Raw genomic sequence first — 19,339 nt, 5'->3', positions numbered from 1 at the left:
CCGAAAGGGAATCAATTGCAGTTGAACAAAGTTTTAACAAATTCGGACATCATCTATTGGCTATGCATAAAATCTTCATATATTGTCTTTTCGCGGATTACAGATTTATCTGAAACTAGCAAACTAGGTTGGTCTTCTTACTTACATGAAATAGGAACAGGAACATTATCAGAAAAAATAACATGGCACTTGACATACATCAGCGTGACCAATGTGTCTAGAAGTCATAAGCACAGCCCCAGCAGTCACAACAATATACAGATTAATTTTATGAAGAGTTAGAAGATGAGGATTGTACCAGAAACCTACTGGTACCTATCGATGCAGGACAGGATGACGTTTGTTTATTTACTTTGTTATGTCATAGAGACTGCTACACATTGATCTTGCCAAAAGCCGAGAACCGATTCTTCTTAGTGTTTTAGCTCACTTGTGCACTCTGGGATGCTATCTGGTCCACTCTGGGATGCTCTTTGGGGCACTCTGGGATGCTCTCTGGGATATATATATATATATATATATATATATATATATATATATATATATATATATATATGTGTGTGTGTGTGTGTGTGTGTGTGTGTGTGTGTGTGATTTAATATGGATGCATTGTTTCATCTTGAATATCTCGAAGATTTGCGGTAATCTCTGCACTCAAATGACGTGTATTTGTTGAAATTTCAACAGCGACAGGTAGTCTAATGATTGGTGTTCCAAGAATTAGCAAGCCAGCAGCAGCAACAGCTTGTTGGCTGTACACAGTTTTTACATATCATGTAGTTTAGTGAAGAATGAAAAAAAACTAATAGAAGCTGACCTAGAGGAAGATCAGTTTGGATTTGGAGAAATGTAGGAATACACGAGAAAATACTGGCCCTATGACTTAAGTTAGAAGATAGGTTTTAGAAAGGCAAACCTATATATCTAGCATTTGTAGACTAGCAGAAAGCTTTTGACATGTGCTGACAGGAATACTCTCTTTGAAATTCTGAAGGTAGCAGGGTAAAATACAAGGAGCGAAAGGCTGTTTACAACTTGTACAGAAACCAGACGGCAGTAATAAGAATAAAGGCGCATGAAAGGGGAACAGTGGTTGAGAAGGGAGGGGTAAGGGTTGTAGCCTATCCCCGATGTGATTCAGTCTGTACATTGGCCAAAGGAAACCAAAGAAAAATTTGGAGTACGAATTAAAGTTCAGGGACAAGAAATAAAAACTTAGAGGTTTGCCATCAGAGACACCAAAAGACTTTGAGGAGCAGCTGAACAGAATGGACAGTGTCTTGAAAGATGGGTATAAGATGAAAATCAATAAAAGCAAAACAAGGATAATTGAAGTAGTCGAATTAATTCAGGTGATGCTAAGGTAATCAGATCAGGATACGAGATGCTTAAAGTAGTAGATGAATTTTGCTATTTGGGCAGCAAAATAGCTGGTGATGGCCGAAGTAGAGAGGTTATGTAATGCAGACTGGCAACGGTAAGAAAATAATTTCTCAAGAAGAGAAATTTGTTAACATCGAGTAAGATTTAAGTGTTAGCAAGTCTTTTCCGAAAGTATTTTTCTGGGGTGTAGCCATGAATGGAAATGAAACGTGGACAATAAACAGTTTAGACAAAAAGAGAATACAAGCTTTCGAAATGTGGTGCTACAAAAGAATGTTGAAGATTAGATAGGCAGATCACATAACTAATGAGAAGATACTGAACAGAATAGGGGAGACAAGAAATTTGTCATACAGCTTGATCAAAAGAAGGGATCGGTTGATAGGGCACATTCTGAGACATTAAGGAATTACCAGCTTAGTACTGGAGGGAATTGTAGGAGGTAAAAATCGTAGAGGGAGACCCAAAAGATGAATACAGTAAGCAGATTAAGAAGGATGTAGGATGCGGAAGTTAATCAGGGATGACGAAGCTCACACAGAATAGAGTAGCATGGAAAGCTGCATGAAACTAGTCTTCAGACTGAAGACCACAACAACAACAGCAACAACAACACAGTGGTATTCTAACTTACTTCTGAGTGGAGGTGAGCAGTAGCTCATTATTTAAATGTTTTTAGTAATGCTATTTATTTTGTTCTAAGAGTCTGCATATTTTTCGATTGTTTGTGTTGAGTGAGTTCAGTTTCCTTGGTTACATTGTCTGTAGGTCAGAAAATAATTGATTAAAGATGGGTACAGACTGCACCTGTTGTGTACAGATGCAGGGGAATTGGCCGCTGTCCATAAACAGTTGGAAGGTGTGTCAACTACAGCCAACAGGCTTCAGGCTGCTGCCCCTGACTGTGGTGGGATTAGGTCTTCTGAGATCTTTTGAGATGACCTTTGGAGCTGTGTCCACCGATTTTCACTTTCCAGCCTGTCAACACTTACCTGATGGTGCCTGATGAACTGTGGCGTGATCGCGAATCTCTGGACCGAAAACAAAAGTATGTACCGGTCTCACGGCTGACCTCTTATGTCTTAATAAGAGGTTTGAGGTATTGCGTGCTGTTGAAAATACGTCTGAGCCAGCACGGGACGCCTAGACCGTTGGACTGTTGCTAATCTTCCTGAGAGGTCTGGACAATTGTAGAGGGTGAGATTGCTTGCCATTGTGAGCTTAACTGTTAGGTAGGTGATAGAACCCCTCAGAAAACTGACAGGCAGGTCGAGACAGAAGGCAATGTCTACTCTGTTTGCCTGCCAAAGGGGTCTCGTGCCAGGTGTGGAGGACACTCTGCTGGTAGCAGTTGAGTGCAGTGGGTGCACCCGACTTCAAATCGTGGCTCCTGTAGGCACGATTGATGCGTGACACGTGGGTTCAGAGGCTTGCTGATTAGGTGTAGGCAGTTACCCTCGCCTGCTGGGTGGAACCAGAGCGATCGTTTTGCAGCATTGGTCCCAGAACAGATCGTTGTCCTCTGCTTCGGAGCAGGTTCAGATGACTCTGCAAATTTCGTGACCTCCGCTATTGGCTGGAGAATTTTAGGAGTCCTCTAATGTCTCAGATGTGCACTACACGCAGGAAGTGGCTACTAGGCTAGTGGAGTACAAATGGATGGGGGGGGGGGGCACTTGCGTGTTTTATAAGATAGAAGAATCCCTCCACAAACCCTATAAGATGACTTGTCAGTCCATACAGAGTAGCTTTTGTTGCAGCAGATAGGAAAAAGAAAACATTAACACAGTATTAGTTAACTGCAGGAGCGTCTATGGAAAGGTCTCATAACTGATCTTGCTTACAAACGGTGACAATACCCACATAATACTAGGAACAGAGAGCTAGATGAAACCAGAAGTCATCAGGAATGAATTCTACACTCCGCTTGGGATGTAAATTGCAAAGATAGGTTGAACGCTGGTGGAGGAGAGATGCTGACAGTCGTAAAAAAATGTCGATGATATCTCTTGAGATTAGTACAGATTCCGAATGAGAAATAATTTAGGTGAAGACAATGTCGATCAAACGTGGTCATAGGATGCTTTTGTAGACCCCCTGCCTCAGCAGGTGGAACAGTTGAGAGGAAACTTGAAGAACATTTCGCGTAAATTTCCTGGTCATATTATAGTTTTAGGTGAAGATTTTAACCCACCAGCTATAGACTGGGACACTCAAGTGATTAGGATGCGTGGTAGGGATAGCAAATCATGTAAAATAGTTCTAAGTGCTTTATGCGAAAATTGCTGTAAGCAGTTAATCAGAGAACAGACCCTGAAGATAACATATCAGACCCAAAGTACGAGTGGGGGCCACAGAACAGGGAATCGGTGACCACAAAGCCGTTACAGCATCGCTGAATACGGCTGTAAATAGGAAAGGTAGGAAGATCTTTCTGCTTAGCAAGAGTGGCATGAAACAAGGTTCAGGTTACCTGAGCAATAACAACGTTGAGTATCAATGGAAGAAGTTCAAGAACATTACACAATATGCTTCAGACAGCATGTGCTGAGCAAACTTGTGGGGTATGGGAAAGATCCACTGTTATTCGACAGCCATGTTAGAAAACTGCTATGGAAGCAAAGAGAGCCTCGCTACAAATTTAATCGTAGATAAAGCTTCACAGACATTCTAAAACTAAACGAAGTCAAAATTAGCAGAAGGAGGGCTAAGTGTCTTCAACAAATTCGAAAATAAAATTCTATCTAGCGGCTTGACAAAAAATCTTAAGAAGTTTTTGTCTTAGGTTAAATCAGTAAATGGGTTGTAACTATCTGTTCTGACACTCTGTGACCACGATGGCGCTGCCGAGACAAATAAGACAGAAAAGGTCGAAATACCTAATGTTTTTTTCCAAAGCCGTTTTACAGAGAAACATTGCACTGTAGTGCCTTCTTGAAATCGTCACACGAACGACAAAATGACATATCGACACAAGTGACCGTGATGTAGAAAAGCAAATGAAATCGTTCAACATAGGGAAGGCCATTGGATTTTATGGGATACAGGTACGATTCTACGTAGAGTATGCAAAGGTACTTGCCCTTCGTCTAACAGCAGTGTACCGTAGGTCTTCTCGGGTGCGAAGTGTTCTTGATTGAAAAAAAAAAAGCACAAGTCATTCACGTTTTCAAGTAGGATCGTCGAACGGATGCACAAAACCATAGTCATTGAGTTGTAGAATTTTGGAAGACTTTTTTGTCGTGTATTAGGACATCTTTGGAGGCCAAGAGTCTCCTTTGTAGGAACCAATATGGGTTCCAAAGACGAACCGTCATATGAAACCCAGCTTGCTCTCTTTGTCCACGAGACTGAGAACGCCAGTTATAGGCCGTGTTCCTTGACTTCTGGAAGGCATTCGGTTCAGTTCCGCATTGCTGCCTAATGAGAAAAATACGAGCGCACGGAATATCAGACCAACTGTCTGATTGAGTTGAAGAATTTCTAGCAAACAGAACATAGCATGTCATTCGGAACGGAGAAAAGCCTTCAGACATAAAAGTAACTTTGGGCGTGCTCCAGGGAAGTATTATAGGACCATTACTTTTCACAAAATATATAAATGACCTAGTAGATAACGAAGGAAGTTCCAGGATGCTTTTCGCAGGTAATGCTAATATATAGAGAGAAGATGCGATTCTAGAACATTTCAGAAAAATGCAGGAAGATCTGCAGAGGATCGGCAATTGTTGCTAGGAGTTGTAACTGAAATTCAGCATAAACGTATGTAACACATAGACAAAAACCTTTCATTGTATGATTACACAACTGCAGAATAGTCACTGGAAGCAGTGACTTCCATAAAAACATAGGCGAATGTGCATGGAAAGATCCGAAATGGAATGTCCACGTTGTATTAACTGCGAGTAAGGCAGATGCCAGTCTCAGATTCACCAGAAGAATCCTCAGGAGATGCAGCCCATCAATAAAGGAAATAGCTTACAAAACACTTCTTCGACCAGTGCTTGAACATTGCTATCAGTGTGGAATCCATACCAGGTAGGGCTGATAGGGGAAATACAGAAGATTCAAATAAGAGTGCTGTATTTTGCTGTGGGTTCATTTAGCAAGCACAAAAGCGTCACAGATGTTCAATCAACTCCAGAGGCATATGCTGAAAGAGAGGCATTTTGCACCACGGTGCGGTTTATTGTTAAAGTTCCAAGAGTATGCGTTTCTAGAAGAGTCATCAAATATATTGCTTCTTCCTACGTATATCTCGTGAAAAGACTATGAAGATAAAACTAAAGAGATTAGAGCCCACATGGAGTTTTAGCGGCAATCATTCTTCCCGCGAACTATTCGTTGAGAAGTAATTGGTGCACAAAGTACCCTCCGCCGCACACCACAATGTGGCCTTCACAGTATATATGTAGATGTAATCATTCAATTTACTTTGGATCTGATAATTTCTTTCTTATTTCATGTGATTTCCTTTTTTTAGTGGGAAGAGAAAAAGTGAGCAATTACTGCTCAATCTTCTCCATACATACTAAGTTTTGGTACCTGTAAAGGAAGCGAGACATCCTACTCGGAATAGGAATGTGATTTAAAAATGATAAGAAATCTGTGCATTAGAACCACAAAATCTGTATTGCGTTTCCTGTGAGCAGCTTGTAGACTCTCAGTGTTGTTGAAAGCCTTGCCACTACTTTATACTTAGCCTGTGAGTTCGTAAAAAAATATGAGCCCAGTTTTTAATGTCCTGAAACATTACCCCTTTACATAAAATGTGACATCTGTGTGAATAAACATAATCTGACTCATTTCAGTTCCAAGTTTCGTAATGGCTAGATCTTTGGATTTGTGCAGTAGGACAATAAAGAAGGGGGGAGGGGTTTAACAACACTAAACCTAGATAAAATTCAAACCATAAACTTTCCAACAGACTTCATGCAGCTGCTCTTTATACATGTTTAAGAACTATACCTTATAGACGTAATTCGTGCAATGCAAACGATTTTGTACTCTGTCCGCTACAATACCTATGGTTCTGAGTTAGACAGAAGAATTTCTCTTGAAACTTATAACTCTGTGGGAACGTGTCTTGAAGTTCAACAGCAAGACAAGCTTATCTCCATAGCTGAAAATTTAATGTAAAATAAAAATATCATCGTTGCTGAAGGCAGCTTATTTACTCTTGTCTTTAAATGTCACTAATGCAAATGCTGTACATTCAAGAACATAGTTTTTTTTTTTTTCACCAATGTCAATACAAGCACTTCGGTTAAAACCGCGCAAAACCGTCCAAATGATTTCATTTGTCGCCATCCCCAAAGTCACGTAAGTTACATTTCCAATGTCGGTGTGCCGAGAAACAGCTAGCTTGCATGTAAGGATAGTTGCAGTAAGGGGAGGGTTACAGGTGTAAGGCCTGCATACCTATGTAGACCTGGCTTAGGTTTTTTTCGAGTTAACAGCTATGTCTGAACACATGGGAATCAATACTCAATCTTTATTCAGCCCTCTGAGCTTACAGGTTGCTTATATCATAGCTGTCTCACTCACCAAATAAAATTTCATGCATTAATGTTAATATGTGGAGATTTTGAGATGTTGCATTGTATCTTTATTGATCCTCTCAATCGCTCATTGTACACAAGTATACAGTGTGATACGGGAGAAGTCGAATAGATGATACATATATAACATTTTCACTTTAGTGGATATCACACTGAACATGATGTGACAAGTCAAACAGGTGGTATGGGGATATATATACATACATACATGCATACACACATATATACTGTATAGTCGCATATCATATCATATCATATATATATATATATATATATATATATATATATATATATATATATATATATATATATATATATAAAATTCTTATAGTAAACATCAAACTGGAGATATGTTATGTATGCATTCACAATAACATAAGAGTAAGAATAAGTTCAAATAATAATGTTGGTGATAAATACGCAGCGAAACTCTATTAATGGACAATAGGTTATTTCCAATAAAACAGTTTAGTTTTGGAATATATAATTTAGTTTATGATAGATCACATTCAAGAAAGTCTTGTGTGCTGTAGGAGCAATGCTTTGTTAGGAGTGCTTTTAGAGCTTTTTGAAGTTCTTTTGTGAGATGGTTGCAGTTTTATTCCCATACATTTAACACTATTACTGTACAGTTTAGTAGGCTGAGGAACTACTCTTAACAATTATTGTCCTGACCTTGTGTCCTGGTGGTGGCTATCTGTATTCCTGCACACTCTATTGATGTTCTGTTTAACAAAACAGAAAAGTTCAAGTTGTATTGACTAGGGATAGGCAGTATGTGCAGTGAGGGCGATACTGAATGGATTTATTAGTATAAAGTTTGAATTTATTTTTTCACTTTATGTTCATCAGTGCCTTCTGCCTGGCGGTAAGCTGCAGCATCTCAGTCACGTTGCCCAGAACTGGATAGAACCACCCTGAAACTCAATTGTTGAAGCATCAGCAGCTAAACTCACATGTTGCTGATGAGGTAACAATACCGAACTACGCGTCTTACGATCTGACCAACCAATAAGGAGGCTTGGAGGTGGTCAAGTGGGGGTGGAACCATGGCCGGCTGCTGGCAGCGGACATGCCGTTCGCTCTCTTCTGCTGGCAGCTTCCAAACCGATCAGACGCCCTCCTCACCTGCTCTCTTGGGCGGCTGCCCATTCAGTCTTGGCGGCTTCTCCAGGCCTGCCTTTCTTAACGGCATTAAAACTTCACACAAGTTAAACTATGTTTTATTCTTCACCTCAACGGGTGCCTACCGCTTTCCCCTCCTGGCCAATCCTGACGCATTAACAAGTATGTTTAATTTTTTAAAGAGTGGTTTACATGTTTCTCTTTGTTGTTTGTACAGGATTATTCTAATTGGTTTTTTTTTGCTGTATAAATAATTTCAGTGATTCACCACTATAACCCCAAAAAAATAATTCTCTAGGATAGTACTGAAAGGAAAATAACATAATACATGCATGTCAGTGAGTTGGCAGTTAGCTCATCCCTCACTGTGTGGACCATAAAACAAACTTTGCTTAGACAGAAACTAATCATTTCTTTGTGATTTTTCCATGTGGATGTGTCAGTGATGTGAATCCCTAGGAACTTTGTCTCATTGACAAATTCTGCATTGTTCCCACTTAGTGTTACATATTCAGAGTGAATATATCTTGGGATTTTTACAAACTTATTTTTCTTTCCCTTTGATCTTTGTTCATTTAATTTTTTCCATATCTTCACGAGAACAACGTTCAAGAATGCTTCTGTTGACACTGATGAAGAAAAAATGGAAATGACAAGTGTTGTGTATGGAAATGGGCATCCTGTAGGATTTGTTTGGGAACATCCAATACACTTATAAGGGAGTTATATGCCAAGAACGACATTTCGTTCAAACATCTTTTGTGAATGAGTAAAATCAATTTGGAAACCTTTATGAGTCATATTTCTGGCTCTGTAACACATTTGTGAAGTGCCACACCAGGTTGCATTAAATTACAAGTTATATTGAAATACGTGTCAACTAGTGTGACTGAAATAAACACACTGCATTCCGAAGGGTACTATTTCTAAATTTTTATGTTATCTACAATACACTGAAGGTACATCAAAAAGAAAGGTTCTTGTCTCAACTGTTCAGCTTTGTTTTCATTTTCATAGTCATAGTCTGATAGTTCACACATACTGTAAATATGCGTTTTGCTTGCACAGTACTTAATTTTGTAACCAAACTTTGCACCTACTACTGTGCGAAACTGTCATCACTGAAACAATCATCACTGAAACAGTCATCACTGAAACTGTCATCACTGAAACTGTCATCACTGAATGAGCGCCAGTACATACCCTGTTATATTTACACAGAGTTTTAATGAGATTCAGGAATAGCTTTAAATCTCTAAAGCCTCAAATAAGTTTCCATCTCATAGCAATACACTGAAGAGCCAAAGAAACTAGAACACCTGCATAATATCATATAGGGCTCTCGTGAGCACACAGAATTGCAGCAATATGACGTGGCATGGACTTGACTAATGTCTGAAGTAGTGTTGGAGACAACTGACACCATGAATACTGCTGGGCTGTCCATAAACCCGTAAAAGTACGAGGAGGTGCAGATCTCTTCTTAACCGCATGTTGTAAGACATCCCAAATATGCTCAATAATGTTCATGGCTCGGGAGTTGGGTGGACAGCGGAAGATTTAAACTCAGAAGAGTGTTTCTGGAGCCGGTCTATAGCAATTCTATATGCTTGGGGGGTCGCATTATCCTGCTGTAATTGCCCAAGTCTGTCGGAATGCACATTGGTCATGAGGGGATGCATGTGATCAGACAGCATGCTTACGTATGTGTCATTTGTCAGAGTTATATCTAGCACGTATCAGGGGCCCCATATCGCTCCAACTGCACATGGACTTAGCCTTTAACTAAGTAAACAATTTTTTTCCAAAGAGGCCAAATGTTCCTAAGCAGTGAGATTGCAGAGCCTCCATCAGCTTCAACACTTTCCTGCTGACATGCAGGTTCCGTGGATTCATGAGGTTGTCTCCATACCCATACACATCCATTCACTCGATACAATTTGAAACAAGACTCATCCGACCAGGCAACATGTTTCCAATCATAGGTCACACATACTGTAAATATGTGTTTTGCTTGCACGGTACTTAGTTTTGTAACCAAACTTTGAACCTACTATTGTGTTGATGGGCCCAGGTGAGGCATAAAGTGTTGTCACGTAGTCATCAAGAGTACATGAGTGGGCCTTTGTCTCTGAAAGCCCATATCGATTATGTTCCATTGAATGGTTCACATGCTGACACTTGTTGATGGCCCAGCATTGAAATATGCAGCAATTTGTGAAAGGGTTCCTCTGTCACGTTGAGCAATTCTCTTCAGTTGTTGCAGGATCTCTTTCCGGTGGCAGCAATGTGGGAGATTTGATGTTTTACCAGATTCCTGAAATTCATGGCACACTTGTGAAATACAGTAGTTGTACAGGAATATCCCCACTTCATCAATACCTCGGAGATGCTGTGTCCCATCGTTTTTGCACCGACAATAACACAACGTTCAAACTCACTTAAATCTTGATAACCTGCCATTATAGCAGCAGTAACCGATCTAACAACTGCACCAGGCACTTTTTGTCTTATATAGATGTTGCTGACTGTAGCACCATATTCTGCCTGTTTACATATCTCTGTATTTGAATACGCTTGCCTATACCAATTTCTTTGATGCTTCAGTATATTTACACTCAGTGACTAACTTAACAAATTGTTATCATTATACTGAAATAAAAAACCTTTAACGAAATTGACTGCTCTGCAGTTACATGAATCTCAGAAAGTTGACACACTCAGTTACAATACTTTTTGATCCATTTAGACACTTCAAACGGTGATGTGTTTCTCCTTTATGAATAAGTGATAAGAAGGAGTTCCTATCACACTGCTTAGGAACATTTTGCCTCTTTGGAAAAAAATTGTTTACTTAGTTAAAGGCTAAGTCCATGATTTTGGAGTGGCTCTAACTTTTCACATACATTATCAACCAATTCTAGACCCGTGCTGTCGAACGAACCAGAGCAGAATGAAAACAGATTCATCTACTGGCAGTTGCTGAAGCTTGTAGGCGATGGTGGGAGAAGCGACATCGTACAATAAAGTAAAACGCCTTTTAACTTTCTTGACCAACCCGTTAGATGACATGACAGTGTGCAATCAGGGTGCTTTCACATATAAGTTGACTAACATGAATGTTGGTGGGGGAATACACATGTAAGTAATTCATTCCTGTGGAAACCAGGCTTAACATTACCCACATTAAATACGACTGCAAAGTATCTTCCGGAAAGAAATCTAAAGTCGGCTTCACACACGCAGCGAAAGTGATGCCACAGCACCTGCATTGCAGTTGCATCTTTGAACTCTTAGTTTTTAGCGGCGCAACTTAGTAGACGCAACTTTTTATGACACCACAAAAAGTTCCTCTAAGTTGTACTTTGATGAGCCACTTTCCTATTATCACTACTACCTGGCTGCAGTATTGTGAAACACGAGTATTCTGTCACAGTTATCGTGCAGTAATTGCTACTGTACTACATTCGATTTCAGTGCAAAATTTTCATAGAATTGGGACCAATAAAAAGGCAACGGACCACAGCCCACATAGAATGGGAGCAATTTTCTACAATGCGCTACCCTGTGAACTCAAGAAAGCAAATCTAAATATGCTAAAGAGTAGACTGAAGCAATTATTAATACAGAAGTGTTGTTACTCTATAGAGGACTTTAAGTTGTAGTGCCATTTTGGAAAACAGTGTATACAGACAATGTCTCCGATCTATCAGTGGTATGAAAGAATGTAATTATACACTGTATTAAGTGTGCTGTACTATTATAAATATAAGCCAAATTGTGTTACACTATAGAGGAATCTACTTGTAGTGTCCTTTAGAAAAATAGTGTGTACAGACATGTGTCTGATCCAAATGATGTTATGAAAGAATGTAAATACTTGACTGTATATGTGTAATGTAAGCTAAATTTTCTTGACAATGTCGGAAAACTTTTGTTATATGGACAGAAAATAAATAAATAAACACAAATGCATAGTAAGCATGCACGACAGGGACCATCTCACCATAATCCAGAACGAAGTCACCTCAGTGTGCCCATTTCATCTTCACAAGACAAAGGTTCTATGCTAAACAGATCGGCACGTCCTTACAGCGGCAATCGAATGAAGAGTGTGCCCAGTCCATTGACGAATTCCACGCGAAGGTTGACCTGTTGTCTGCCGGCCACGCAACGTTCCTGACTGATTCTGTCTCCAAGCTTTCCTAGGAAGAATATCTCCATTTACCAGACACCTCACTGTTACTGTAGGATGATATCTCGCGTACGTGATTTTGACTTTTGTGCAGAGGAAGAAATACAGTTGAAAAGAAAGTAAAATTTGGCTTACTTACGCGAAAGTGATTTTCAAACCCTTCGTTTCCTGTCAAAAACTCTTTTATTAACTTATTTGACGTCTACAAATATTTTCTGTGAGGTATTTACTTTCGTTTCTAATATTTTCGGGCGGGGCCTCAGTGATACCTTCATTAACGTTTCTGTTGGCTGCTGAACTTAATCAGTACGACTACATTAACCATCCTCACACAAATTAGTTCTGTTGACACCATCTGGAAAACCGTATCAGTACTAATTCCAACCGCGCGTGTGAATAATTGGCTTCTAACGCCATAATGTGGGGTAGATGTGCAAGTTTTGTTCCCTGTGGAAATTAAACGTGAGACGTAGCGATCACTTGCTGTAGTAACGAAATGGTGTAGGTGTATAGGTTGGCTGTACTGCGTATTCATGACTGTGGTGGGGGAGGTGTGGCTGTCTGCTGGTTTGTGTTGTCAATGCGTGCAATTTATCATAACATGTGATTATAGTACGTGACAGATGGAATTTTAGTGTTTGTGTAACTAAAAGGAAAGCACCAGTTTTGTTTTGTGTTTAAATTTGGTATGTTCTACTATATGCTCCTAAATCAGAAAAGAAAATTGTTTCAGTTTGTTGACGTTTGGAACTCATCCGTGTGTCTAGGAGAAGATGATTGAAGCTTCCGGAGAAAGGACTCTTACTGGTCATCCATATGACACCACTCAATACTACATAGGGCTAGGGCTTGCTGTTAGCTCCAGTGCTTTTATCGGTTAGTTTTAAAACTCAAGAAATTAACACTGTGCTTTATTGGTGGACTGTGCCCCGCAAAACAATAACCGTTTTGATAAAATGCAATTTTTCAGGTTCGAGTTTTATTATAAAAAAGAAAGCACTGTTGAGATTGTCACGTTCTGGCTCAGTTCGGGCTGGCGCTGGAGGATTTGGGTATCTGAAAGAATGGCTCTGGTGGGCCGGCTTTTTGTCTAGTAAGTAACCAATAGTGTGTAATATAACATCAAGTATAATGTAAGTTACTAGTTAGTTATATATAGTGTCATTAGTCTTTCCGTTTGACAGAGTTTACCTCGTAATATATTTCTTGAATGACAGTTTTACAAAAAAAAGTCCTAGCTGAACCAACATTTTACATATCAATAGCTGGACATGTTTCAGGGTTAAACCCATTATGAACAGCCAGACAGGAAAATATACTGAATTAAGAATGATTACATGCAAATGTCAAGTACTTCTAAACTATCACGCACTGCGAGATTCAGCAGTTTGTACTATAGGAGAAGTAAAAACTTTCACCTTCAATAAGAACTAGCAAACTTTTTAGTGTGCAAAATTTAGGAAGTACACTGTATGATAACCTTGTATGTTAGTTGCCTCATTTTCATATTTGGCAGTTAATATTGGATTTATTTTGAAAAATGCAGACATACATTTGCTGATAAATAAAATATTTTTACACCTTTATGGGTTGTTGTGAAGCTGTCATTCAAGAAAGGTGTGATGATTCTTATTGTGGTATGCTGTACTGATATATTAACTAAAATTACTATTGTGTGCACAGTTGTACTTGTCAATTGAGCAGATCTGCCTATGGACTGCCATGCTCTTACTGACTGTGGTACAGCATATAATGTTTAATGTACTGCTAATACCACACAATTCTGATGTGTCATGCTTTTGCAAATGACTTAGCAGCCTGAAATTAGGAGGAAGTTTTAGAGTTTTCAGTCCGTTTGGTATGGTCTTTAAGTAACTGCAATATACCCAACAATTAGTTACTTGCTATCAACCATGGTTAAGATTTCAGTACATTCTAGGAAACATGTTAAAGTTATCACTCTCAAGTGACTTTTTTATGTTTCAACTATTTAGACTTGAATGCATCACCTTGATAATTGAATATAAGAAGCTGTATTTGATCACAGCTGCTTCCTTATTACTATGAATTTGAATAGAGTATTGGGATTATGCTTCCTGGTAGCATTGATACCATCTGATATTGACTGCCCACTGCTTCAAATGGAGGAGATTTAGAAGGAAACTGTATAATGGTGGAAGTCTATTACACGTCAGTGAATACACACAATGGAATGTTTAAGATGTGTGCAAATGCAATTGCAAAATTTGTGATGTATGAATACTTAACTTCCATAGTGTTGTAATGTTGCACTAACACAATATCAGAATTCCCACCAACCAAAATTTATTCCACTTCACCTTGAATGGATACACAGACACTGAATAAAGTAAGAATTGGTGCAATACGTTTAACCATTAAAGTACACTCTAAAAGGTGAGCTTCCAATCATCACCACACCAGCTTGTATAAGGCATGTTTTTCATGTAACACAGTGCTTGCTATGCCGTCTGTGGTAATGCAAGGTGACCTCTTTAGGCTGGCTGTGGAGGAGTGCGCTATTTGATTATGCATGTTCAGTATATAGGATTACAACACATAGAAACTGAATTGTGGTGATGACATGAAGATTGACACAAAATGGGAACAACTCAGGAAATCCAGACACACTGGCTAGTGAGATTAAATAGGTATTACATTTTTGTAATTATAAATTAGTATGTTACGTTAGATATGGAATTATTGTAGGGGCCTATTCATTTTCTTATCAGTTTTGTATAGTAATGACAGGTAATATAATATGCTTACAGAATTTTCTACAGCATTTAATATACTTTTGTTTACGTGCTTTTATCTGTAACTGAAATAAGATTATGTTTATATTTTCATTTTTGTTGTGTAACAGTGGGGGTGGGTGAGGCAGCTAATTTTGCTGCATATGCATTTGCACCTGCCTCACTGGTAACACCACTTGGTGCACTTAGTGTACTGGTTGCAGCAGTCCTGGCATCATATTTTCTTGGTGAAAAATTGAATCTTCTTGGCAAGGTAAGTAAGAGAAACCAATAGTTTTCTTGCATGCATTTCTACCATTGAGAAGATACAGATTACTTGTTCAGGTTTGTTTTAAGGCTACCAGAATATTACATATTGCATTTGTTGTTCTCCTTATTTTATTCTTTTGAGGAAAAAGTTTTCATTCCATCAGTATCTGTAATATATTGAGGAGCTGCTTGCATGTACAGAGTGTTTCAGCAGGAGCAGTGAATAATTTAGGAGATGGTAGTGTAGACCAATTCGAGTAAAACATTACATATCACATGTGTCCAAATTTAATTGCTTGCAGAGATACAGCTATTAAAATGTAACAAAGTTACAGACGGTGTTTAGCAAAGACAAATTATTAAGTTCAAACTTATTTTTTATAAATTGCACCTCTGACTTCAATTCATTTGGTGTTGTTTCTGATGTACCTCACTTTGAGTGTGGTTATTTTGCGGCATATTGATTTGCCACTACGCTATAGTTATTAAATAGTATTTATATTGAGGAAGTTTTTAACCGTGACTGAGCAAACTCTTTTACTTCTCCTCTTCTGCGGACTGTAATAATACTGGAAGCAAGACACTTTAGCGTGAAATTAAATTTTTGAAAATAAATGCAAAGAGTTTCTTCAGAGACATTCTCTGTTTATTATCAGGGAACAATATAATAACTTCTTATACACAAGATTTTCTTAATTTTGACATAACAATACAAATGTCAGCTTGACAATTCTTACTAAGCCCAAAGAATGAATACATTTAAATTGTTCATTTGTTTTCTTCTCTTGCTATCGGCATTGTTGACTATGGCTCTTACTGCAGGTCAAATGTGCTACTCTGACCTAGGTTGAGGATCCATAGAGCATGCATGAACACCCCTGCAGGTACTTTGACTTGTGGAGTTAATAAGATTGTCATCCCCAAAAATGCATATATAGCAAATATAGTGAATCTGCACAACATTTGCACTCTCGTAAATTATAAAACATTGTCGTTTTGTAATTTGCTAGAATCACTGATTGGCAAGGTAGACACAGGGTTATACATGCAGCGGTATGTGATGCCACATATTCCATCACTTACATGAATGATCTCGTGACAAGTTAAACAGTGGTAAATCCAGGATGGAATAATGACAATATTGTGAAGAGGATTGATTACTACTCACACTACAGCAGAGATGCTGAGTCACAGATAGGCACAACAAAAAGATGGTCAAACAAGAGCGCTTTTGGCTGAAAAGGCTTTCATCTGAATTAGACCTCCCCCCCACCCACCCCCCCCCCCCCCCCCCACCCCCACACCTACGCACAGACACAAAATAACAGTCTCTAACTGCCAAGGCCTCAGTAGCCAGAAACTATGGTCATGTGTGCGAGTTCATTTGTGCGCATGCACGTGTGTGTGTGTGTGTGTGTGTGTGTGTGTGTGTGTGTGTAATGCAGCCGAAAGCTTACTTGTTTGACTGTCTTTTTGTTGTGCCTATCTGTGACTCATGACAGGTTACATAGACTTAAATTGCTACATATTCATTGCTACACATAAATGATATCCTTAGCAAGAGCAGTTAATATCTTGCATACAATCTCTACCTGCCACTGCCCCATGAAAGTTAAGTTTTTTTTTATTAATAGTATAATAATAGGATTTTTTCTGTTTTCATTTTATAACCCTCTCAATCTCAATATTGTATTAAAAGTTTTAATTTTCCCATAAGGACAGTGTGATGAAATATACATACCAACTGGTTCTTAACCTAAACTAAATTCATTTTTTTCAATTTGGCCTACATCGAAATATTTTTTTTCTATGTAGCTATTTGCACTTTTTTTATCCATTGCCTTTCTCTCAGTACACTCTAGCACACTTGCTGTTGTATGTTATATATTAGTTTTATATATGTGTATCATCCTGAGCATACAGTTACAGCTACATTTTGAATACCTAGTAATCTTAATGTTTTGTATTCAATGCTTCATATATCTCTTAAACTTTGATTATTTTAACATACAAACTTGGGTAATTTTCAATAGACCCCTATTTATCTATCCTTGGCAGACCACCACAACTTGGGTATGTTTCTCCTTGCTAGAAAATTGTAGTAATCTCAAAATCTTTAGTATTATACCTCTGTAGAAACTATTTATAACACCACTTTCCTCAGAAAGACATCTCACACCCAATTCTACTACGATTCTCATGGATATGGTGTCCCTACGCACAATCCTACCTTTCCTCAACACATGTGTAGGTACCCCTTCGGTGGTACACCAACCCTGCTTTTTCCATACCACATATTATAGGGTATATATCCTGTTTGCACCTTCCTTCCCCTCCCCCCTCTATATTCATTATTTTGAAACACTGATTCCTGCTTTGCTGTAAACACATACCTGGTTGTAAGGATTTACTTTGTTTATATCCAGTTCTCTTTTACCCCACCTTAGCCAGTAAGGATGGCAGAAGAAAGTGTAATTCTGTTGTACAGAAAATGAAACATGAAGATATACAACACTGAAACATCATTCTACAAAATTCGCAAAGAATTTGAATCCCTTGAGGACTGTGGCATCAAAAAATGTATCCCTACAACCATTGCTGGATATGCCTGTTCACCCACCTTCCTCGTTTTGCTTAACATGTGTAAGTCCGCCTAACACCTGACTCAAATCTTCCTTTTCATTTCTTGTTGGTTTTACATAAATATTTAAATTCATCATTGTTTACAACCTAAAGTTTAAACTTAAATGTACAACTGAATATTTCATTTATTTTTTGTCAGTAATCTCTTAACCTACTGTTACTACTAAGTAATAATTACAAAATTCTGCGTGAAAATCGCACATTTAAGATAAAATTGTAGCAAATACTAATGGACCACATAATAATTGTCGATGAAGTTCCTTTATATATGTGTCCCATCATTTAAGCTGTAACTGTTTATTAAATTTAAAAAATCAGTGGCGGATACATTGTTGAGTTATAATACTTGATGAAGAGATGTGTCAACAGATAAAGCAAGATTTTATTGAACCTTTTGTTCAACTAAAATATCCACACATTCCTGCGATGTTGTCGAAGTAGGAAATTAAGTTTATAATTCGTATGAATCCGTGCCTTGTACCAAAATATTAAGTCTGAAATTTGTTTGGAATCTTTATCTATTTTCATGGAGTACTATAACTAGATCAGACCATTCAAGAACATAACTTGCATTTTATATTCAGGATAGTGGCTTCTGATTCTAGTAAATTTGGATTTATTTCTAATTTTTCTTGATGAGAATTGCTAATGTGTTGATCTATCTTGCTATTTGAAGTGTCTAATTTGACCTTTGTTTCAGCAATAGCTTATTCAACCTCTGTACCCTGAGCCTTTATCCTCACTTTAAAGTCAGAATTTGCCTGACCTGTCATATCATTTGTTATATGTAGTTTAATATTTTTCAGCAAGAACCTTCAACGTCAACTCTTTTCTTCTGGTCAGCACTGGCATATAGTTAAACAATAATCAGTTTACTAACACTCTTCTCCAATCAACAGCTTTCAAAGTATTGGTTACACTCTCTCAAAAAATGTTTAGAAACACAAGTCAACAGTTATGTAGTACACATGCCTTCACCAAACAAAAATGAAAAATAAAAATAATTTGGCTTCTGTATGCCTCAATGTGCTTAGTTGAGTTCACAGCATGGAGATGATGAGCCAGGTCACTGCACTCAGTGGGACCATATTGTTGTAGCCTGGTAAGCAACTGCCATTGATACTGCCAATTGCTGCTTGTTGCTGGTGACCCTTTGAACAAAGTCGTCATCCTTTTTAGTGTCGGCCACCAGTCTTCCACTAATGGACTTAATGATCTTCTGCTCCTATCTTTTGACAATAACTTTTTTACATATTGACGGAGTTATTCCTTCTTAAATTATTGGCTTTCTCTTGCATATATTTAGCTACATGGTTCCTCTTCACATTCTGTTGTTGTCTCTGTTCTACATCTACATTTATACTCCGCAAGCCACCCAACGGTGTGTGGCGGAGGGCACTTTACGTGCT

General features: G+C 38.4%; 1 protein-coding gene across 5 annotated transcripts in view; it reads left to right on the top strand.

The window, feature by feature from the left end:
- The window catches only part of LOC126195443 (magnesium transporter NIPA2), a 135,210-nt gene that overhangs the window by 61,860 nt on the left and 54,011 nt on the right, over positions 1-19,339 (top strand). For 2 of the 5 annotated variants that reach the window (XM_049934062.1, XM_049934064.1), the window contains exons 2-4: positions 12,998-13,140; positions 13,235-13,357; positions 15,149-15,291. In XM_049934062.1, coding sequence (XP_049790019.1) covers positions 13,038-13,140; positions 13,235-13,357; positions 15,149-15,291 — 369 coding nt within the window. In that variant the 5' untranslated portion in view covers positions 12,998-13,037. Of the gene's footprint in view, positions 1-12,789; positions 12,951-12,997; positions 13,141-13,234; positions 13,358-15,148; positions 15,292-19,339 lie in introns of those variants that run through there. The other 3 variants (XM_049934061.1, XM_049934065.1, XM_049934063.1) reach the window with 3 other exon arrangements.

The sequence above is a fragment of the Schistocerca nitens genome, chromosome 7 (genome assembly GCF_023898315.1).
Source record: "Schistocerca nitens isolate TAMUIC-IGC-003100 chromosome 7, iqSchNite1.1, whole genome shotgun sequence".
Lineage (NCBI taxonomy): Eukaryota > Metazoa > Arthropoda > Insecta > Orthoptera > Acrididae > Schistocerca > Schistocerca nitens.
Note: the sequence above shows the minus strand (reverse complement) of the source record. Positions and strands in the feature narration are given on the sequence as shown.